The sequence below is a fragment of the Vicugna pacos genome, chromosome 16 (genome assembly GCF_048564905.1).
Source record: "Vicugna pacos chromosome 16, VicPac4, whole genome shotgun sequence".
NCBI lineage: Eukaryota > Metazoa > Chordata > Mammalia > Artiodactyla > Camelidae > Vicugna > Vicugna pacos.
The window spans coordinates 967,326-991,837 of NC_133002.1; the positions used below are offsets into that span (position 1 = coordinate 967,326).

The 24,512-nt window shown below is 40.8% G+C and overlaps 1 protein-coding gene across 15 annotated transcripts in view; it reads left to right on the forward strand.

Annotated features, from left to right (window-relative positions):
* ANKFN1 (ankyrin repeat and fibronectin type III domain containing 1) overlaps positions 1–24,512 on the forward strand; it is a 288,349-nt gene that overhangs the window by 256,327 nt on the left and 7,510 nt on the right. For 14 of the 15 annotated variants that reach the window (XM_072940142.1, XM_072940138.1, XM_072940140.1 and 11 more), the window contains 3 exons: positions 1,342–1,510; positions 11,135–11,301; positions 18,450–18,663. In XM_072940142.1, coding sequence (XP_072796243.1) covers positions 1,342–1,510; positions 11,135–11,301; positions 18,450–18,663 — 550 coding nt within the window. Of the gene's footprint in view, positions 1–1,341; positions 1,511–11,134; positions 11,302–18,449; positions 18,664–19,066; positions 19,247–24,512 lie in introns of those variants that run through there. The other variant, XM_072940153.1, reaches the window with a different exon arrangement.

Here is a 24,512-nt window from a genome sequence, read left to right on the forward strand (position 1 = left end):
GTCCCTTTTCTCTAGCTCCTCCATGTTATTAACCTCTTCCAAAGTTCCTATGTTTGGGTCAAACAGGGAAAAGTAATTGGCTAATCTACTTTGAAAGACAACAAATCTCAGCTTCAGAATAGCATGAAGCAAGGATAAAAAATATAAACAAGTAAGTAAACAAACAAGCGTACAGTTGAATGTACAGATGACTTATCTAAGAAAAGAAGACTAGTGGTAGTATAAATCTATAGCAATGGCCAAGGTTATGCCATGCTGTCTTTCCACAAACAGAAAATCTGTTGTCAAAATTACTGTGTTGTCTAAGTCAAAATATGCAAATCTTTCCTCCACTAATACCCAACTTCAAAGAAAACTGTTGGCATGGAAGAGAACAGTAAAAGTTTCTTACACTCTGTCTAGCAAGTTAACAAAATGTAGCATTAGGTTGGATTCTTTTTTTTTCTGACCTACATTCACCATCCCCCCCAGCTCAACACACACCATCCCTTTACACACACACACACACAAAATGAACCAAGTTTAGCCTATAAACAGGGAGAACATAAAAGGAGTGACTGGCTCTCTTTACATAAAACAGAGATAACCATGAATTGGCCTCTGATCCATGGAGGCAAGGGGACAGATTGGAGGCTCACTGGAGTACTGCTGTGATTATACGTCAGTACAGCAAGGCCAGTCCAAAACAGCCAACAAGATGAAGAACGAATTGCACTAGATGCCTATAAAGACATTAGGAGAGCAACTGGATTATTCCAGGGGTGGTCGTGCACTCAGGAGGAGGGGAAAATACCAGCTCAGCTTGTGACAGTAGATACTATTAAGGGTTTCTTGGGCTTAGCAGGTTTGAAGCAGCTCATATTTCATTGGTGACTCTTGGGCTACATATACATGTTGGGAGAAGGCTGCCTAACTGCCTAAGAGTGCATACAACATTTTTTTTTTTTGGATACTTGTAAAATTTACTCAGTCCTTGGCCAGAAACTACATTTTCCCCCCTTAACCAACTTAAATTGAAACTAGTGGATTTTTAATTCAATCCATTTTTGTTGCTTCGTGTAATTATATTCATCATTTTGAAAAGCCCACAGAACGCAATCATTTTCTGCTTTTATAAGAAGCATAAATGTTGTTTTCAGAGTTTATGTGGAACATTACTGCCTTAAATCTTGATTTTATATAGCATTATTAAATTGGCTGAACCCTAATATTTATGTTGTATAAAAATTCCAAGCTTGAAGTCGTGTAATTTTGTTAGATGTTTTATGCCAGTTTGGTGTTGTTTATGTAAGTGCCATGTTGTAACTCTCCTATTTTTCCTCCGCGCGTGTCCCTCTGCAGGCAAGGAACTTCCGCCTCTACACACAGGAGGTGTTGGAAATGGGTCACAATGTGTCCTTTCTTCTCCTGCTCCCTGCCTCAGACGACGTCTGTACAGCCCCAGGACAGAATAATCCTTACACCCCACACTCAGGGTTTCTTAACCTCCCTCTTCAGATGTTTGAACTTGGTATAGTAGCTTGTTTCACCTAGAAATATTAACCCAGCCTCCTTATAATAAAATCACAAAGTTATATCTGTTCCCCCTTGTCCCAGTGGAGGGTCAATAAATCACATGATGGCTTTGGCAACAACCCTTCCTAGAACTGTGTACAAGTCTGAGAGAAAGCAAAGCTCCAAGACTATGTGCCTGAGCAATAATTATTGAAACCTAGCTAAGGCTCAATGGAGAGGAGGGACTTCTAAACAGAAAGTTCAGTTATCAGGCTGCAGTTCTTGCCTCCCTTTTGCTTTCCTAAAACATAAATACAAGAACTGATGTTTTCATAAAAAGCACTGCCCCTTCTCTTTCTTTCTTTCTTTCTTTCTTTCTTTCTTCTCTCCCCACCCCCAACCCCTCTTTCCTTCAACCAGGAAAAAAAAAAAAACCTGAAATTAAAATGTGAAGTACGTATCACTTCAGAGGAGGAAAAAAGCCTATAAGTAGTGCTGATTTATTAAATAGACTCTAATATTAAATAGACTCTAAATTTCTAGCAGGCCATTTGAGAAACTGACAAGAGTCTCCCAGGACGCAATATTGTGATTATAATGTGGGATTCTGAATGGTGGAAGATCTTGTCCTGACTTTCCAAAATGAATAGCCTGGGCCCCAGGTTCTCTATTTTTGCAGAGACCCCTGCTGCCCACTGAATATGTGAATAGAGAGGCTTTGTCTCTTCCCCATGCTTCATCCTGTAACAGGCCAATAAGCTGCAATTAACAAGAGTTCCATCAGTTCAAATGAATTGTAGGATTTGTGGGAGGGTGAGTGACTGGGTGGGTGGAATGGAGGCAGACTCTCTTTGGATTGCTCTCCAGCCACCAAATTCAGAAGCAGACAAGGCAAGTGCCTGATGTCTCACTTTGAGACTTGGGCATATCTGAATCTGAATTTATCTTGAGGATAAATAGATTAAGCCTCCCAGTTTCCCTTGCTCCAAGCAGTTCAGATGCCCAAAAGCTGATGAACAGCAATTACTATTTTCCAGAGGAGAGAGAGTTATTAGAGAAGCCTGAATCAGACTTACAGACTGGGACTGGAGAGTGTTGGATGCTCTATTGTGAGGCACCGGCAATCACTTAACCTTCCCGTTTCTTTTCTGTGCCAAATGATTAATAACATTGGCCATACCACTCCCAAAAGGCCTGAATGTGAATGTGACCATTTATTGAGTTCCCCATCCAAAGAACAGTATTAGCCTATGTTGTAACTGCATTGCTATTACAGAACATAGTTTAGGTCAAGGTATTTCAATTCAAGTCAGTACAAATATACTGGGTGCCTACTGGGAGATTCAGAGATGAGTAAGACGAAGACTCTGCCTTCAAGGGGCTTTTAGTGCAGTGGTAGGAGTAAAGTAAGAATGCAAGTTAATTTTTAAATGAAGTATATCGTGCCAAAATTACAAGTATAAAGTGATATTGAAAAAAGAAGTGAAGCACATCTTCTGAAAGAAAATATCAGGAACCACCTTGGAGAGAGGATTTTGATGTGGGTGTTAAAGAAAGGACAGGATGTTAGTAAACATGGACAGTAAAAGCTCTTCTGTAAGAGGGAGCAGAATCAGCAAAGATGTAAGAATACAAAACTCAAGAGAGCCCAGTTTGGCTAGATCTGAGAAGTGGTCTGAGGAAACAGCTGCAGAGCTGTGTGGACAACTCGTAGCCACAGTGGGCACTATTTTAAAAGTCAGGCTGTGGAATCTGTTTAAGATGGACTGAAAGCAGAGCAGGTTTGGGGAGACAGTTCAGAGGTTACTATAATAACCCAGTGTTAGGAAGAAACAAAACAAAGAAAGGAAACAAATACAGACGTAAGAAACACTGGAAGTAATCAACAAGACTGAACAACTGTTTGAATGAGAAAAGACAGTCTGGAGACTTCCAGAGGACCCCCACTGTTTTTAGTTTCAAAGACTGTGAGGACATTGCTGCCATTACTAAGCCTAAGGAAACCAGAGAAGAAAATGCCTTGGGGGAGAAAGTGAAGCTTTTAGCTCCAAATATCTTGAGTCTGAAGGTGCTAATTCAACATCCAAGTGGACATATCCAATCAGCAGTAGAAATGCAGGAGAGAAAGCGGAGTACTAAACACAGCAGTTTGGCCAGTGTCTGATAACATCTAAAGCCATGAAAGCAAATGATTTCCCAGGCATAGATAAATGACAGGGAAAAGAACCAAAGAAAATACTTCACTGGAAAGCCAACCAGGAGTCCATTCTATGTGAAATGGTCATTACTGTTCCCTGATTACAGGCAAAAATACATGAAATTCATTTCCTCATGCCTCAGTGGCCTGCCTGGGAACAATAAATAATCTGGTTATCAGTCAAAACAGTACGTGACTCCCGAGACCCTGGAGGACTGAGCCCTGGAAGCGTCCTCTCCATCCTACTTTCTGGGAGGCTCACACACTTTTTGGGGGCAGCCACACTTAATCCTACTGTTGTCACTCTCTGTTCTACAATTTCCTCTCTTCACTCATTTGTTCATGAATTCATCAATAACTACTTATTAAGTAACCTACTATGTGCCAGGCACTATTCCAGGTACTAAAGAATCAGCAACGAACAAACTCCTTGTGGAGCTTACACTCCAGTGAGGGAGAGAAACAGTGAGCCAATCAACAAACAATACTGTAAATGTCAGGCAGCAGTGAGGGCTATGAGGGAAAAATGAATCTTGGTAAGGGACTGAAGTGACAGGGACTGCAATTTTGTATAGGAGGACCTGGGTAGGCCTCTCTACAGAAGATATATTTGAGCAGAGACCTGAGATTTCCATGCAATGAAAACAGCGATTGCAAAGGCCTTACAGCAAGAGTGTGCTTGGCTAAGAGATCAGCATAGGTGGGGTGTGGTAAGCAAGAACAACAAAGACAGGAAGTGAGATCAGAAGGTCAGCGGGAGCCAGACCACGCAGGGCTTCCCAGGTCATGATAAGGACTTCGGATGTTACTTTAAGTGTACTGGAAATTCAGTGGAGAAGTCTGAGTAGTAGAGTAATGTGTTAAAAGCTCTGCACAATCTGGTAGTCCCCCTAAACACACACACACATACATACACACATACACACGTATATGCATAACTAGCTAGTTAGCTTAACTTTGTTTAACCCAGCATTTTCCAAATTCATGTGGCAATGACAAACCATTTTGGGCATGGCACTTACTAAAAACCCACAGAAAACATACTCTAGGATATAATGCCCAAGGACAGTGTTACTCAAACTTTGGTGTGCATAAGAAACACTCAGAAAGCTTGTTAACATAGTTTCTTGGAGTCCCACTCCAGAGATGCTGAGTCAGTAGGTCTGGGAAGGGGCTGGAGAATCTGCATTTCTAACACCACACCAAGTAGTACTGCCTAGACACAGAGAAAAAGACACTTTAGGAACTTAACAGAAGTAGGACTGTGGTCAGCATAGTAATAGAATCCAACAGGGCCTATCTCTGACCTGCCTTACCTTTTCTTAACACCAAAAGTAATGTAAGGCCATTAGGAACTAGCCTTCATCTATGAAAACCAGGCCACAGATCAAAACCTGGGTCTCAATAGTTCCTGACTTCAAGATATTTTTTTCCTAGAGTAAAGCATAACTTCTTACCCTCCTGGTTCTCCCTCATTACCGTACCACTGGTGATCTAGCTGAATAATGAAGACCATGTAAGTTTCCAGAAAAGACCACTTGGTTAGGCTTGTTTCCACTGGCATACACAATTCTATTAGCCTTTTCTAGGGCTCAGAAGAAGATGTTGCCAGTAGCGGGAAATTAATACACTCTAGTACTACGCTTAACGTACTCGAGCACCACTAGCACCAATTTTTTAAATATTACTGGGCCTTAGTAAGAATCATGATAAACTCTCTCTCGTCCTCAAGCAGTGAGAGCTTTCAAAGAGGCAGATTATCAGAGTTATTTCCTCCGTCAGACATAAGCCTGCTAAGCATTAATAGTTCATCTAAGAGCTTGCTCTAGTGGGCCTAAGCCCCTCCAGGAAAAGTGCTAAGCAATTTTCACTTGTTTTTTTGTAAGTTGGGACTTCGATCTTTCACAGATAGGTCCACACTAAAAGCTCAACTGATGCACTAAGCATTTCTGAGAAAGAGAATGTTGTTGGAAATTCAGTCAGAACTCCAAAATTTTAATAACAAAACTTGAAAAAATGCAAATTATGGGAATATGTACACTATAGCAGAATAAAATGTTACACTCTATTTCAGTTTGACTTGTATAAGTCTTCCCTGTCCCAGGCAAAGGACTTGAGATTTGGCACCCTGATCATGTTCCTGCCAATGGCCTCAGTGAACCATAATTAACCTGCTAACCAGCTATGGAAAGCTGCATCTGTGCCTATTCCAGCACTTACTAGATGTAGCAAGGACAAAATGACAGAGGAGCTTAGCCCTCTGTCTTCCGGAGGAAAGACTAGGCTGGGGCAAAGCCGTAGGGTATTCCTTCATTGGATTACTTGTGGGGGAGAGAGAGGCCATCATACAGAAGGATGCTGCAAGACCTCTATGAGCAGGGTTGAGCTGAAGCAAAGTAGTACAACTGCAGACCCACTCCCCCCTCCACAGCATGAGGGCTGACACACCCTACCCTTTGGAGAGGAGCAGGCTAGCACTCCTCTGCAGTAATAAAGAATGTGCCTAGGGGCTGACAAGGGTCACTATTTATGCTGTTCCCAGAAATGAAAGGAAAGGCCCTTAGAAACTCTGTCCAGTGATGTGGCCTCAAGGATTTGCCTAGCCTGCACTGAGGAGGTCGCCCTGCCGTAACCCTGTGGGCAGCCACAATTGAAAGCAGGCCTATGAAAAGGAAAGTTCTTTTATCGATTTCCTTGGCTCTATGATTCATATTGACTGGACTAGGAAGACCAAGAAACTGGGGAATTTTTAAAAAACAGTTTGAAGCCTGGTATACATTTCACACTTTAGTGCTTGGCTGCATCCTTCATTCAACAAACATTTACTGAGTCTCCACTGTATGCCAAGTACTGTGCTGGGGCTGCACATGCAGACATTAACAGGACACAATCTCCCCACCAGAAGCCTAGAATCCAGTGGAGAATACAGACATCTATACCAACAGTCTCAATGCAATGAAAACCCTGCTGTAAGAGGTAGGCTGTTGAATTTCAGGGGAAAGACAATTAATCCTTTCTTAAGGAGGCAATATTTGAGCTAGACCTTGAAGGGTAAGTAAACATTCAGAAAAAGAAAGAAAAGGCAGAGTAGAAAAGGAAAATCACTTTAAGCAGAAGGAGCAGCATGCACAAAGGCTTAGAAAACGCAGCCCAATTAAGTACACTCTTAATTGTGTACTCATTGTGACAGGTGCTTAAGGTACCCCAGGAAGAGTGACAGGAGATGAAACTAAAAATTAAAAAAGTACAAAATCACAAAGGGCTATGCCATCCTAAAAAGGTTAGACTTTATCCTATAGGCAATGAGGAGTCATAAAAGATTTTAAGAAAAGAAATAATACAGTCTTACTAGGTTTTAGCAACTCTGTGGATTTCAGAAGAGCAGAAAAGAGGCTGAGACTAGAGGCAATGAGACAGTTAAGAAAGAGACTGGCCCAGGTGGGCAGTGATAAGAACCCAAACTGAGACTGCCACAGCAGGGGTACACAAGAGAAGGCAGAGGCAAGAGGAATTTAGGAGTTAAAATCAATAGGACTTTGTGATTGATTTAATGCGGCTGAAGAGTAAGATGGAGGAGCCAGAGAGTCTGAATAGGATTCTGAGATGGATAATGTTGCCATCTACCAAAACAGGAAATAAGAGGGGAGGAACAGGTTTGGGGGAGGGGAGAGATGATGAGTTAGTTCAGTTTGACAAATGATGAGTTTTGTTAGAGGTGCCTGTGGGATATCCAGGCATTGAGCCTAATGGAATCCAGGCCACAGGCTTACAAGAAATGGCACAGTCTCAACCCTCATTCCTAATGCCCATTTTTCATGATTTAGGATACCATTCCTGAATTCCAACTGTCAACTCATTCACTACCAGGAATCTTTAGAGCGGTATCTCATACCCAGGTTCTTTCTGACACCTTGGCAAAGAATCATGGAACTAAACTGACCCTAGGAGGTAATCTTATTGATTCCTTAGCTTCCAAACTAGGCCACATGGTCCAGACTGATCAGGACTTTATTGAGTTATTTAGGAAGAACATTCCAGTCTCAATCCCATTCTAATACTCTAACTACTAAATGCATCATGATTCCCCAGGAGGATGGGGTAGGGATGTGGACAGAAATTTATTTTGTATCTAATATGTGCCACCTGCTGTGCTGGGCACTTGATATATATTATATTGTTGAATCCTGGGTAGGCATCACTATCCCTGTCTTAGATATGAGGAAACTGAGGCTCCCTGAGGTTATGTGCTTATTATTGCAAAGGCAGTAAGTGGCAGAACTATGATTTAAAAAAATATTTCTCCTTCGGCATTGGAGCTAAAGGGGGCTTTATAGTAGGTAAAATATTGTTATCTAGATGTCATTTATTGGTCTTTAAATCAAAAAGTGTTGATATGAATAATTTAAATTCTTGCGGGAAAAAAAAAAAAACTATGGTTCAAACCCAGTTCTGTCTGATATCTAAGCCTGAGTAAGTTCCACTCTACCATACTCCTAATCTGACTTCTAGTGTTGGTGCTGACAGCATTTGAGTCTTCATTATCTTATACAGAAAAAGAGAGAGAGAGAGAAAGAGAACACCACAGAAAATTAGTCTTAGTAAATTACTAACAAATCATGCAGTCCGGATAATGCATTTCTGTATCCTTATAGCATTTGCCTATAAAATGCATGTGATTCACATTAGAAAAAAATTAGAAGCTTCCAGTCTATCCTCCCCTCCTCAGTGATGGCTACCGAATGTATCATTGCTAAACCACAAAAGACTATGTTAAAGTAACATTTGTTAAAGTAACATTAAAGGCTCTGGATAAAAACCACTGGAGCAAGAAAGTGCAGCCCTGTCGCTGTCACTGAAAGGTCCTCACAGCTCACTGTGGTGAGTGGCACGGGCGGTGTGGGTGCTGGGAGACCACCCACTGATCCAAGGCTCTTACCACAAGGAGACACAACAAGAGAAAGCTGTGGACGCCCTGGCATTTTAGAATTCAGACGGGACTGATAGTATTTCCTTTAAAGAAATTCTTCAGTGCCTCTCACTATCTTCCCAGTCATATTTCAGAAAAAAGGAAAAAAGCTGATTTTTTTTTTAACAACTTGGTTTGGAAAGGCAGACTGTGAGGCACTTCACTCTGTTCACTCCCCAGCCAAGAGAGGACATCTGTCAAGTGTGAACAGGATATAATCCCTCCTTGAAAAGCATAAAGACACATTCAGGGAGCTACCAGGGTCAAGAGTAAACTACAAAGTAATGGTGACTCTTTCCTGTAGAACTGCCAGTAAATATCACAGACCTGAAGTACACCTTTTGAAACAGGAAAATCAAGAGCACCTTGAGAAAAGAAAGAATAGAGGGAAAGAGGAGACTTTGGAGGAAGGGTCTGCCGTCTTCAGATCAGGGTGTTTGTTGTTGTTCATTCAGTCAATAAACATTAACTGCAAAGCTATAATGTTTCAGGTTTGAGGAAATAAAAATTAACTGAAGACATGATTCTTGCCCTCAAAGAAATCACAGTCTTAATACCAAGCCAATCAAGTAAACACATTATTACAGTAAAGCAGGATGAGTAAGAGTCCTGATACATTTATAAACAAGTGGTCTAGGAGCACAAAGGAGAGAAATTAATTCTGCCTAGAGGGAAAGAGGTGTCAGTGAAGATTTCACTGAGAAGAAGACATTTAAGTTGAATTTTCAAGTATCAGAAGAAGCTGACCTGAAGGTATTGGTAGAGAAGGGTGCTGGAGGAGAAGGGAACACCATGTTCACTAGCTTGGAAGTACAAAAAGACTTCAGTAGGTTCAGCCTGACCCAAGCATAGGGTCAACATGGGTGGAGGGTGGAGGGCTGTTGCATGATAAAAGATATGACTGAAGATATATTCAAATCCTAGATCACAAGTTTTCTTCCTAGCGATGTTTGGATTTTATCCTGAGTCAAGAAGGAGCTCTAAAGACGTCTGTAATCAGAGAAAAGCATGAAAAATAGATTACTTGGGAAGAGCTTAATAGTTTGCCATTTAGGAAGTGCTAGAGCAGAGGAAGTGAGAAGGAAGGATCTGACACCAGAGAGGAAAATCAACCCCAGGACTGAAACTACCTGAATTCAGAAATAACTCCTTGAAATGATGCAGAGCTCAAATAAGGATGGGCCACTGCAGCCCTCACTCCGTTCTTCTCTACCGCTTAAATATGACAAAATACAAACAGAGCAGGTTATCCTTACACTCACCTGAGTTTCATCCTAAGAGGAAATCAAGCAAGGAAGCAGGCGAATTGTAGGGTGCACAAAAATCTTTCAATGCGCAGAGAAGTAGGGCTTCCTCGTTGAGGTGCAAAAGTGACCAGATGCCCCATTATGAGGTAGTGTGGTCTTAGCTTCCCTAAATGGCTAGGTCTGGGTCTCAGGAATCAACAGCATGAGACATTCTTCCTAGAATTCCTCACCAAATAAGCCAGAATAAAAATGTTTCCACAGATCTGCTGAGTTATAACAGACCTGTTTCCAAAGCATAAAATGCACTGTACAGGTCAGAGGTACACAGAGTAAGTGAGGTTCCTGGAGAGAGAGTCTCCAAATTCATCAATGGCCTGGGAGAGACAGGTACTACACTTGTCTGAGTTAAGATGCCTTCCTCATCCTACTGGAATCTGAAGTTATGGTATGTGATCAGAGCCAGTCAGAGAAAAATCTGACCACCTCATGTTGCCTGCACCAAGCTGAGTCCCACGCTCCTCTCTCCCTCCTCCATGATGGAGATGAAGGTTAGGCTGTTTCCTCTGGCCTCTGGCCCACGGTCTTTTAAGAGAGGAAGGCCAAGTGTGCTGAAGACAAAAACTATCTGTCAAGCATCAGCCCCATATCCTTCCAGAGGAGCTGAGGAGCAGAGAGGCAGGAGGATCACACCTATCATACTAGGTCTTTAGGGAAGTTTCCCAGCCAGACAAAAGACAAAATACACCCTGAGAAAAGCATAAGCATGTCTTGTATCTTCTGGGACTTCTGGCCTTGGAAAGGAACATACAAGATACATACTGGAAATCAGACATGGCAATGAAAACTAGGTTTCAAGTTGCTAGTTGGCTTTTTTTTTCTTTAAAGTGACAAGCAAACATATTTTTTCAGTAGTGTGTGTGTGTGTGTGTGTGTGTGTGTGTGTGTGTAAAACAGCACAACCTTAGGGGCTGAACATAAACTGCAGCTTGAGCGAACCCCACTTCCCCATACTTTACCAGGACTTGGTAACCCTTAAAAGGGAATACTGTCTGACTAAAGCCAGACAACTGGCCCCTTAAGAGCACATTTATAATTTATTTATGGCCTAATATTTTCCACTGATAGGATTAATAAATCATGTTTTCATTCAACTTGTTTTCTCTGAGGTATGAATTTCTCTATTTTGATACCAGATCTTAACATGCTTTATTTTGCTTGTCCATTTTCCAGTTCATTTTTGCAGCTACAGGGAGAAATTTATTAGTCTGTATTGCCGCCTTTCTGCTGTTGTGGAGCTGGATTCTCTGAATACCCAACAGTCCCTGAGGGAAGCAATCTCAGACAGCGAAGTTGCAGCTGCCAAACAAAGACACCAGCAAGTTTTAGATTTCATTCAGGTAACAGTTTGCTTCTTCAGAGGTAAAAGGAAGAAGGGGCAGAGTGGAGGGGATGAGAACCAAGCATGAGAAAGAACAGCAATCTGGGCTAATTTAAAGACCACAGTGTGCAAACAGCCTGTTGATTTGGTTAAAATGTAGACTCAGGGAAATGTGAGTTTTTAAACAAAGGCTTACAAAAAAGCTACAGATAAATCACAGTGTTAATAAAAGCTGCATCAGCCACTGTGGTGGGTAGCAGTAGTCTCCAATACTGGAAAGAAAAATCACTGCCAGAAGAGGTACTGATCAGAATATAATTTTTACCCAGTAACCCATTGATAATTCCAAGAGAAAGAAAACTGTATTAATTAATTCACTATCCCAGAGAAAAAGAGAAGAGAATGAGCCATCAGCCTACAGTAACCCAAATCCAGTGGGACCTAAGATTCCTCATTCTTTGGACTTTGTTCCAGCAGAGCTGACACTTTTGATGTATAGCTCAGAGGTTAAAAAATGTGTTCCCAGTCCACAGTCTTTTCTGGAAAAACCTTATGGTGACATCTCAGTGTCTTGAGAAAGGGGTACCGACTAGTCATCAAGATAATGTGGATCTGGTCTTAGTCTTTAAATCCCCTGGACAAATCTTATGATCTTTATGCCTACGGTGACCCAATCACAAAATGAATATAGAGTAGTCCCCTCCTACCCACCCACAGGGGGTATGTGCCAACACTCAGTGGATGCCTGAAACCATGGATAGCACATAACCCTACATATACTGTTGTTTCTTATACATAGATACCTATGATAAATGTTAATGTATAAATTAGGCACAGTAAGAGATTAACAGTAATAATAAAATAGAACTGTTATAACAATATACTGTAATAAAAATTAAGGCTGATGTTCTCTCTTTCACAATATCTTATTGTACAGATTTAATGCCGTTTCCGTCTTAACTAAGCACTTACGCACTAGGGCCACAACTTTTGAAATTTTAGGTGCAACAACAAAAACTAGCAGGAATTGTTTCCTTCTTCACAGACAGAAGATTCATTCTTACTGTATGTCTTAGTAACCTCAGCATGCAATTCTTCCTTTCCGTATTAAGTCAAGAACTTTCACCTTTTCACCTAAAGCAAGCATTCTGAAGCTTCTCTTTGACATAACCGAATTGCCAGCATCGCTACTCTTGTGCTTTGGGACCATTATTAACTAAAGTAAGGGTTACCTGAACACAAGCACTGCGATCCGCAACAGTGGGTCTGATAACCAAGATGGCTACTAAGTGACTAAGGGGCGGGATACACTGGACAAAGGGATGATTCACACAAAGAGATGATTCATATCCTGGGTGGGATGGGGCAGGACAACAGGAGAATTTCGTCAGAAATTTCTACTCAGAATGGTGACAACTTAAAACTCATGAACTGTTTATTTCTGGAATTTTCCATTTAATAGTCTCAGACCTCAAGTGACCGATGGTTACTAACACTGCAGAAAGTGAAACCATGGATAAGGGGGAACTCCTGTAATAGCAATAGCCCCATCATAAATATTACTATGACATATATTCAGTTCAATTTGATAAATACTTGTTGAACACTCAAGTGTCAGGCACTGTAAGGGAGATACAGCGTTGTATTACACATGGTCCCTGACCTTAAAGAGTTTAAAATCCATTAGGGTAGGCAAGAAATGTGTGTAACTACTATTTGTAAAATGAATTAGGTGCCAAATGAGAAGTAACAACAACAACAAAAAAAGTTGTCTGTCCACACGAAGTAAAAGTTTACTGACGTTTGTGGGTATAAAAAAAGTTGCCATAGAGGATGTAACCAACATCTGAGCTGGGCCCAGAGAGAGAGGTTAGTCCACAGTGAGGAGGAAACAGACTGGGAAGCAGTCAGAGTGTCAACAGGGCACAGAGAGCAGAAAAATCGTTATCTGGGGAATGATGAGTAGTCAAGATTGGTTGGGGCATAAACTGAATAAAGGACAGTAGTGAGAAATTAGGTAAGAATGAAAGTAGAAATGAGATCAGATCACACGAGGACTTTACTAAAGTCCATGGTAAGAAATCTGCATGTTGATTCTGCCGGCAATAGGGACCTGCCCAAAATTTTGGAGAAGGTCAGTCACAGAATTTCACAGCTGTCTAGATAGATTTAAGCAGCAGGGATATTCCTCCCATATGCATTGGTATGGCCACACTGGTTGTTTATAGTAAGCACTCATTCCCACTGGCCACTAAATAGCCTGCTTATCATTCCTGGATTTAAGGAGAAGACTAGAGGCAGGGAAATCAGATACGAAGCTACTGTATGAGCTTCCTTAGGCAATGAGGATTTAAGATGAGGAAATGCTGTGAACCCTGAGCAAATATACTTCTCTAACTCTCAATACCCTCATGTGGAAAATAGGGATGATAATAATAGCACTAGGTCCCAGTATTACTGAGAGAATTCAACAAGGTAGTGCAGGGAAAGCACTCAGGAAAGTGCCTGCACATAAAAGTATGCAATAAATGATACATTCACTTATTCATTCATTCATTAAAAAGAAGGGAAAATGCTTCAAAACATGATATGCAAAATTTGGGTTCTATTAAGTACTTAGGGAGAAGATACTGTGATATGCTTGCAAAGTGTGAGCAGACATATCCTAGCCTATTTCTCTCACCCTATAAATAAGATATTTTAGGTGACCTTTAGACTAAAAAAAACAAAACTTGCAAGAACTTAATTGCTCTCTTGACCTGAAAGTGCAGTATTTAAAAATTCAAAACATTTACATCATTTATTTTATTTCCAGTAAAAGTGCAGCATCGATGGGGGGAGAGGGTGGGAAAAGGAAGAATGAAGCACGAGGAGGATATGAAAGAGCGGCTTCTTTTGAATCCAATGTAAGGAATAGTGGAGCAGACTAAGAAGAATAATGACCAGAAGTCAATGAGCATACATTTTCAGTCCCAAATCTTCTACTGATAAACCGTGGCATATCGGTCAATTCATCTGATCCAGGGGCCTCAATTTCCTCAAACATAAAACGAAAAGACTGGACTAGATGACTTCTTAAGTGACTAGTTGGCTCTAACATTTCATGACTTCTTTAACAACCATACATACTTTTAGAGAAGCACTTCTTTAACCATGTCTTAGTTTCTATTTAAGTCCACTTAAGATGCCCCTGAATCCACTATGTTCATCCAACAAGAAAGCTGACTTTCTCTAGTCTGTCACAGAGTCAAACCCCTCCAAGAGTTCCTGGCTCCATTTTCACTCCCTGAGGACTATCCTCTATCCTTTCTTTTTCACCCAGCCTAGGGCTCCACTGCCTTTTTTTCTTTCCCTTTCATCACACCATTAAAAAGGACGGATAAGGGCAGGCCAGGCCAGGAATTCTTTAAAGTTCTAGCCCACTCTGGTCTACAAAGCAGGTAATCCGAGAACCCCCTCTACATATTCTCCAGCCAGCCAGGTAAACGTAGACTTGGATAAAGGCCAATTCCCAAAGGGTTCAAATAATCACATCTTGGCCAAGGTAAAACCAGACCATCTCCTTGGACTTCAGTGGACTGCCTTCCTCTGTCTAGCATGGGTAACTTCACTGACTAGAGATAATGCAGTATCATCTCTCCCCTTATCTCTGTTGGGCTTCTCAATCTCCCTCACTCAGAATGAGAACCAGCTGTAGCCGAACGGCTACACTGGCATTCACAGCTCAGCTCACCACACACCATAATCCGCAGAGGCAACTGCCAGCCAGGAGAGCATTTGTATGATTCCAGATCTAAGACAGTGTTGAAGTTACTACACAAACCAAACATTGTAAAAAGCAAGGGAGTCTATGTAAATACAGTGAGGAAAAGAAGCCAAGGAGTGCAGCCAGAAAGGAGAAGGGCTGGGCCAGGGGAGGTGTAAAAAAAATCATAGATAAGGTACACAGCCTTTACAGACAACACACGCAGCAAAAATGTCAAAGTGCAGAGACTTGGCGCTTGGCATATTTTGAGCTGCTGAAGTCTAAAGGGCAATTAGGCTATAATTTATATACTGTAATGCTTCAAATGCTCCTAAGCTGTAATAGAAACACAGCTCATTAAATATAGCCAATCTATCATCCCCTCAAGCACCTTGTAACTGTGCTGTGAGAAAACCAATCACCTTCACATTTTAATAAAAATATTATCTTGCCTGAGTACAGAGAAAGGGGTGTAATTTATGGGATGAAAACCAAAGTTTTTAAAGGGCAGGGTGAGAAATGGATGCAGAACTTTTAACCAACAGACCTAGTGAGTTCATGGTCTTTCTTTTTTAAAAACGTGTCAGCAAGTCTTTAGAAGCTGAATTTGGACCTTAAAATCAGGGGGATTATGTTGTCAGTTATTTTTAGATCAACAGTATAAAGTAAAATGGGTGAAAATTGTACTTCTTTTAGAGCTACTTAGCTAAGTCCGTTAAACTCAGTCCACAAGCTTCCCTGTACCTGTTTTCTTTACTTTTCTTCAGTTAGTACCTCTTCACATCATCACAGAGAAAAATTTAAAAATAAACATTGTTTCTACACATAATTTTAAAAATTTCTATGCTAAACCTCACTGTCCATCCACAGCAATAAGGCTGAAACAACTTTATCTGAAGAGAACAAATGGATTATTATTAATAATTGTATTAGTTTCCTGTGGCTGCTGTAACAAATTACCACAAATTGGGTGGCTTATCGCAATCGAAATGTATTCTGTCACGGTTCTGGAGGACAGAAATCTAAAATCAAGGTGTCGACAGAGCCACACTCCTTCTGGATGCCCTAGGGGAGAACTGGTTCTCTGCGTCTTCCAGCTTCTGGTGGCTGCTGGCATTCCTTGACTTGTGGACCCCTCACATCAATTTCTGCTTCTGTGGTCCCTCTTTTCCATCTGCCACATCTCTGCCTCACTCTCACATCACTTTCATCACTGGAATTAGCCCCCCCCCCCGATAATCCAGGATAAACATCTCCTGTCAGAATCCTTGATCATATCTTTTGCCATACAATAGCTACTCTTTTATCACGTAAGGTAATACAAGTTCCAGGGATTAAGACGCGGACGTATCTTTTGGAAGGTCACATTCCACCCACTACAACCACCATGATTTTCACTGTAACAACTGAAAACTTTATAACAATGTACAGTTTTATAAGGTACACCTATCTCCATCATTTTACTTAATCCTCACATCACTCTGCTCCAGGGCAGAGATCTAAGGAATTAGGTAACTAGGCATTCATTCATGCAATCACCGAATAACCACTTATTGAGTATTATTTTTTGCACAGCCAAGAGTAAACAAGGTACAACAGCACAGTCCCTGTCCTTGGCAGGACCCTTAAGAGCTGTCCACTGTCATGCAGTGCCTTTAAACTCTGAGACAAGAATATGCTGCATGAGGTAGGATTAATAAAAGCTAGCTAGGAGAGCAACAACCTCACTAAGAAAATCTGTCCAAGTTTCATCTGGGATTCCCACTTTAAGCTTTATCCGCTGAACATCAGATTTCTCCCTTTACAAAGCTCAGAGCCTCCTCACAGGCCTGCCACTGCTGAACCTCTTGCCCAACTCACTGCCTAACAAAGCCTGAAGCTCAATTTCATGCTTTCATTATCAACTCTGAATACTCTACCCAATTCTGTCACTCCAGGACAGAACAGAACTAGAAAGCAAGGGGAAATGGCTACTGGCCATGCAGTGCCAGTCACCAGTTCACTCAAGCTTGCCTGTCACTCTGAACACTGCAGACTGCCACTGTTTCAGACTCAACTCTGCTTGTTGGGAGAGCTAGGTTTCTGGATATTCTTTAAAGAGTATTCTCTAAGTACATATTAAGGCTCTAAGAGGGAATTTTGCAAATAATATAGAACACCGGATAGTCCCTTATCTTTAAAACTTCTACATCAGAGAGACTAGCCTTGTAGTACTCATACAATGAACACCTTATACCTGAAAATTAAGTAGCACCAATTTTCCAAATGTTCTTCAAAAATAACTCATGAAGTGTCAGAGCTGGAAGCAACCTCAGGCATCATCTAGTCCAACCTTTTCTTTTTATAGTTGAATAAATGGGTCAGAAGAAGTTAATGGCTGGCTCAAGGCACCCAGTGAAATTAGATGCAAAGCCTCTCACAAGCTTCAGGACCCCCCATGAAAAAAAAAATGCATTAACAGCCTTCTTGGGGAGAGTCAGAATAACCAGAAAGTTTGTGGCCAATGTATATTAAGATTTGGGAGAATATCTGTCATTTACAGAGGTGGACACAAAAATATGAATGACTTTTACACTAAAAGGTGTCTGAGTAACAACTGTTATACTTTATAATGAAAATGTTGTTAAAATCACTTTGGTAACCCAGAAATCAAATGGTAACAATCAAAGATGATCTACTCTAAAAATGTAAGGATGTTTAAATTACTTAGGAAGAACAAGTTGTTTCGTACTTTAGAAGCACTTATTTTACATGTAAGAAAGTAAAGTTTAATATATAGTTATTAAAATAGGTCCAAGAATCTCTGCTTAGTAAAATATTCCAGTAATGTTTTGCTTTTCTAATTCACATAGAAGAATTGAAACTACGTTTCTTTCTTCACCTGTTCTGAAATTCAGACTTTATCATATGTCTTCCCTACAATATCCTAAAGAGGAATATTTCACTATATGCTGAGAACTACTAATACTTCACATGTGTGAGAAATGTACCCTGCAGTTTTACAGAGTACTTTCAAATTTATCACTTCACCAAATCATCACAGCAGTTCTGTGAGATATAAAAGGGGAAATGTTTTGTCCACATTTTATAAATAAGGCAAAGGCTCAAAGAGGTCAAGTGCCTTGCCAAAGGTTGCTGCAGAACCAAAAAGTGGTGGATTCTAGCTGGAATCCAGGTCTTCCACTATTTCACTAAATGAAATAGCTTCTCAGGTAAAACTATGCAAGACACAAGAGATTATAAAAAAAAAGAGGTATTTTCTGGTTTAGCAAATCTATGTTGAAAATATTTCACTCTTGCTCAAAACCAACACTGTGGAAAATGCATTATCTTGGAAAATGCATCATCTTGGACTCTCAGGGAAACATACTTTTTTAATACCTGTTTGATAACTTATTGTCTTTTACCATTTTATTTCAAAGCAAATAGATGAAGTCTGGCGTGAAATGAGGTGGATCATGGATGCTCTACATTATGCAAGATACAAACAGCCAGTTTCTGGTTTATCCATCACTAAGCTGATAGATCCCTCAGATGAGCAGAACCTAAAGAAGATCAATTCCACATCATCACATATAGACTGTCTTCCATCCCCATCCCCATCCCCAGAGATGCACAGAAGGAAGGCAATGAGCGGTAAGCAATAAGATCTAAAGTTCTGTATTTCAGTCACCAGATTCTTGGTCCTGTCTCCACTGATAAGGTTCTTCTGTGTTGAGTCAAACTGATCCCAGCAAGCAGTAGGAAACACTACTCAGTGGTAAGAGTCTAGAAGCATAGAGTAAACAAAGTCAGAACAGTGGAGGAGTAGGAAGCTAGGACAATAACCTGAGATCACCTCCATTTAGGGGTGGGGAAGATTAGGTCCAGTTCTAATCCAAGCTTCTAAGATACAAAAGGAATCAGACAAAAACCAGGTAAAAGAGAACAGACCCAGCCTCTAATAAATAGGGGCTGACAGGAGCAAGGAGGAAGTAGGTCGCTGCATGGGCAAGCATTAAGGGCAAATTTCCCACCCACACGCCACCAATATCCCCAGGTGAAAGGGGGAAGAGAAACCCTAGAACAACGAGAATCCTGAGCCTGCAGCCATGTAAGCAGTCTGGTCTCATCGCGGATACAACAATCAGGAGACAACTTGCAAACAAGCTAGAGGAGATGCCTCATAAGTCACCTCCACTCTTGGGAAATAAATCCGAGTCGACATGACAAATGCTAACCGAGAAAACATGGCTGGGTTGATACAACTTCTACAAAGTACCTTTATGCTTAAGAGCAGACAGAAAGCATACTAGTCAAAGGCAATATAGTGCTCTTGCCTAGGACATGCTGAAACTAGTGCCATTTTTCTAGTCAATTAAAACAATGGTATTCAAAGCATCTTTCTTTATGCTATAGCTTATCAGAAAAAGCTTCACAATGATAACAGGTATTTCTCATAAACAGCTCTGAAATGTGACCTTGTCCCATAGGGGGCAGCATGGTGTAGCAGAAAGAGCCTGGGCTTAGAAATCAGAGACCTGGATTCAAATTCCAGCTTTGTTTTGCTAATTACATGCACTTGAACAGATTACTACATCTGGGTCTCAGTTTATGCACGTGTAAAATGAGAAAAATAATATATATCACCTTGAAAGTTATTTGTGAATAAGACGATCTGTGTCAGAAGTTCATGGCATATAAATAGACAATAAATTATAGGTGTCATATTTAACGTTATTCTTATTGTTGAAAACTTCAGTGGGGTCATGAGACTTTTCTGTAAGTAAGTTTGTGATGCTTCTATGTTTTAAAACTTCAGTGTCTAAAAATCAAAACTTAGCAAGTGGAAGAATTTGAGAGACACTAATTTACATTACCAAAGGATTCTATGATTTAACAAATAATTCAACAAAATAATTATTTAAGTAGATTTTTAATAGATTCCCAGTGGGCTGGGGATACATATAAAATACCATCCCTAACAGGAGCTAACCTAATAGGGGAGACAGATATATTAACAAACAATTTCATCGTAACTGCATATGTGATACGCATAGGGGGCTATAACGTCTATTGGCGGTGTTAACCAGAAACTCAAGATCAAAGAGAGCTTCTTGGAGGAGGTAACAAAGTCAAGGAGCTGAGCTGAAAAAGAGGAAAGAGGGAAGCATTATAGGCAGAAGAAGCACAATGTACAGCTATGCTGTAGTCCAGGGAACTGCAAGCAATCTGGCTGAACGCAGGATCTAGAGACACAGTCCTTTTTTTTGTTGTTTCATTAGAAAAAATATTTATTGGTTACTCACTATGTTCCTGGCACTCTTCAAGGTAAAAGGGATATAGTGATAAAGCAAAGTCTGTGCTCCCATGGAGCTTACATTCTAAAATGACAAACAGTGAAAATGTAAACAAATGAGATAATTTCAGAGAGTGAAAATTCCAGTGAGCAATCAGGGTGGGCAGGGAGAATGTTGAATTCAGTAGGGTGATTAGCAGAGATCTACCTGTGAAGATTACATTTAAACCAATCACATAAAAGTAATGCAAAGATCTGGAGTTGGAATATTCCAAGCAGGAGGCCCTGAGGTGGGTGAGGGATGGAAGGAAGGCCAAAGTCACCGGAGCTGAGCAAACAAAGAGGCTAGTGGTGAGAGACTGGATACAGAGAAAAGCAGGGGCCAGATCAGGCAGGGCATCGTAAGAAGTTGACGTTTTATTCTACTTGTGATGGAAAGCCACTGGAAACGTTTAAGCAAGGACTGATATGATCTGAATTACTCTTTAAAATCAAATCTGCCTGTTGCATGAAGAGACCAATACTGGAAACAGGGATATCCATCAGGAAGCCATTAACAAAGGAGATACCAAGTTTTCTGGCTTGAGTACCTCAGGATATTATGATGCCATTTACCAAAAAGACGTTAGACAGGAGGAGAAACAAGCTTGAGCAGCTGGGCATGTTGAATTTAGGTTAGCTTTGGGGCATGCCATGCAAAAAGAAACATTCAGGAGAAAACAGGATGTATGGGGTCCGAAGCTCAGGAAGGAGAACTTGACTAACAGTACAGACTTAAGAACTGTTGATACATGAACGATGTAGCTATGAAAACGTCTGGTGTTCTCAAGAGAGAGTAAGTACGGTACAAGAGGAGACTATGGAAGGATCCCTGTGGAACAGAATAGGAGACTTCATAGGCTAAGACGTAACAACCAGAGGAAGAAGATAAAAACAAGACAGTAGTGTCACAGAAATTAAAGCAAAACAAATGATGGTGAAAGGTTAAATAAAACCGAAAAGCTTCTATTGTCTTGTTTTGTCTTTGTCTGTAACAAGGAAGTCATCCATGATCTTAATGACAGCAGTCTGTGAAGGAAAGGAGGTAGAAACTGAATAGAAGTAGATCAGGGAATAAATGGAAGGTAAAGAAGTGGGAACAGTAAGGATACACTCTTTTCAAAATCTTGGCTGTGAAACAGAAGAGGGACGGAGGGCAGCAGCTGGAGAGGAACAAGACTGAAAGGGCGTTTTTTAAAGGTAGGAAAGATAAGCCCTCTGTTGTTCCACAATTTACATAATTCTACAATTTGGTTCTACCTCTACCTTTGCAGCCCTCGTCTGCCCTCTCCGCTCACAGAACTTCCCCGGTGTTTAATCTTCCCTTGGCCACATGATCTTAAGTAGGTCCTCATTGGCTGTATGAGGGTGGCCTCTCCTGTGCCACATAAGTGCCAGACTCTCACGTTGGCCAGATGGCGAGTTACACACACTCCCTGCTGGGAGGATCTGGCCAATTACACTCGGATTTTATTATTAACTTAAAATGTGAGTGATCATCATTCTGTTTCTTAAAATATAGCTCTCTCTTGGGTCCATTTATTTCACTGAAGCCAAGATTCCATGGGCTGTGAAACACAAAGACGTGGAGGGCAGCAAATGAAAAATGGAACCCAGTGACAGGAAAACTGTTGAGAACTGGGAGAGACATTCAGCATTACATCCCCTCACAAAACCAAAAGCACTTCAGAGCAATGAAATCTGCTCCTGCACAATCTACCCTCTCCACTAGTGTAACTATTTTTAATTGTTTGGAAACCACTTACGAAAAGGGAAAAATCCAATTTAGAGCAACATCCCCACTGGGTTGCTCACAGGCAAAGTTTGCAACACAATTCCATTCTGTGTGACCAGAGCTCACTTAACTTCTGAGAAGCCTGCAGGAAACACAAAGCCTATGTATCACAAAACTAGACTCTGGTACCAGCCCAAGATTCTGTTTTAAGGCTGTTGAGTACCTAGAATTTGTTACTATATGTGTATGTGTGTGTAGCTGGAGGGACAGGGTGGAAAGGCAGTGGAACTCCGTAACTTACTTCCCATTTCTGTGTGGTTTTCAAACACAAAGTCAAGTCCTCTGAGTCAATTAAAATTAAGCATCTCCCAAGGACCCAAGGGGGAAAGTTGGCTCCTAGAAAAGGCAGCTCTAGGCAGGGGGTGGAATGATTGGTCCATCACATGGGTATTTTCTCTCCCACTCCTTTTCTGTGGGTATAGTGGTTACACACAGCAGCAATTTTTTTTTTCCTATACTGCTATTTCTCCTAGTGACGCATGGGTGAAGCAACTGGGGGGGGGGGGGTGTTTCCTTCAGATACATGTGAAGATTATCCCGATATTCCAAATGTAAATCTTCCCAGATGATGTAAAGATTAAGAACACTATGGCATAAACTAAATAACAAAAAATCAACAGGAATCTGAAGATGAGAAATTAGACGGTGAACAAATCCCTGAGGTTCTACCCAAGGCCTGATGAGAGATTTATTAAAATTCTTTATTTCTAAATTATTTAAATTCTATTCAGACACAGTGGAAATAGAGTCAATGAAGCACACACACAGAAAGTATCAATTTGGACAGTGATATATTAAAAATGTGAAGATGGATTTTTTGGGCAGATACTACTTCTTATTCCTTTCCATCCTGCCATGCCCCCTGCCTTTAAGAGAAAAGCAACAGTTTTAGATCAATTATTCTTTCCTGCAATGTCATCTCCCCACAACGCCCTCAAAATCCACACCAACTCTACTCTGCTGTTGTTGGCCTGATCCACAGAGCCCAGGAGTTGCAACACCCATTACGATGGCAAGAAAGCCAAGCTTCCTAAGCCAGCACTAATACTATGGGCAGAGCTTCCATCAAACAGCTCCTGGGTCAACCAGAGGGGAAACGCAAGGTTCTGCAAATGCTGGCGCCTACAATGCTTAATGGAGCATATGGCCTGGATCTGGGGATGGAAGCTGCACTTCGCATTCTTTTCCAGGAAGGGAGGGAGTGGCAGTGGCCTAAGTCCCTGGAAACTCTCCTCAGTGCCCCGGCTGGCATCCTGGAGATTTTCCCAGCTTGTTCTGGGAGGGGTATCCCACTCTAAGCAATAGGTTCCACTAAGTCCTATAATAAATAATACAACCACCATGGAAGTCAAATATTTAGATTCCCACTAGAGCAGTGTTTCCAAAGTGTAGGTCTATGAGCCTACAAGATAATATTTACCATTCCATACTCAAGCCATTTTCCATCTCCTTCCTGGGTTACTACAGTTATAACTAGTTCTTCTCTTGATTTATCTCCTATCTCTCTTACTCCTGGCAGCTATAGTAAAGAATGTATATCATTTACAAATTGACTGCTAAAATCTAGGATGGGGAATACAGTACTGGACTAGATCATCACCAACACAAGACACCATAAAGAAATTATTATTCTCCCTTATTATCAAGACCATTCTCACAGCAAAATCTTGAAGTTTTTCTGATTACTGGTTTCTATTTTAATGAGTCACCTCTTGGTATGTTTTCTAGTTATTATCTGTTGAAGCTGGAAAAGATTTCAACAATATTAATACCTTCTGTTTGTAAGGCACTTAAAGTATCTGTAACAAACTAATTTGATCCTCATTAGCACCTATGGAAGAAAGGCAATATAATTACCCACACGCTACAGATTCAAAAAAAAAGGTTCAGTGGGGCTAAGTAATTTGCTCAAGATCATATATACAGTAAGGAGCAAGACAGGACTTCAGTCCAGTTTGTCTAATTTTAAGACAATTGTTCTTTTTGCTCTAACTGGGCTGACTCTTAAGTCAAGTATCACCAAATATAAAGCAAAATTATTTAGGTGACTGTTTTCAGGAATTTCTATGTCAGATTAAGTAAATTAGGTTTTGGGGGGCTGTATTCAGCATGGCTTTTAAGAAGCAATCAAATCTCACTCCTCTCTAAGCTCTCGAATTTCAATATTTATTTCACTTTCAATTCGATCAAGCATTCTTTACTGAGAGCCTTGTATGTACAGCACAAGAAGTTAACAATACAGTGACAATTAATTCACAGCCTAGGCCTTATGGTCTGTTCATATGTCCATGTTCAGATTAGATGATCTGGGAAGTCCAGCAGATCTGCATGCCCCTTTACTTGACTCCTTCCTTAGTCCATTCCTTCACTGAC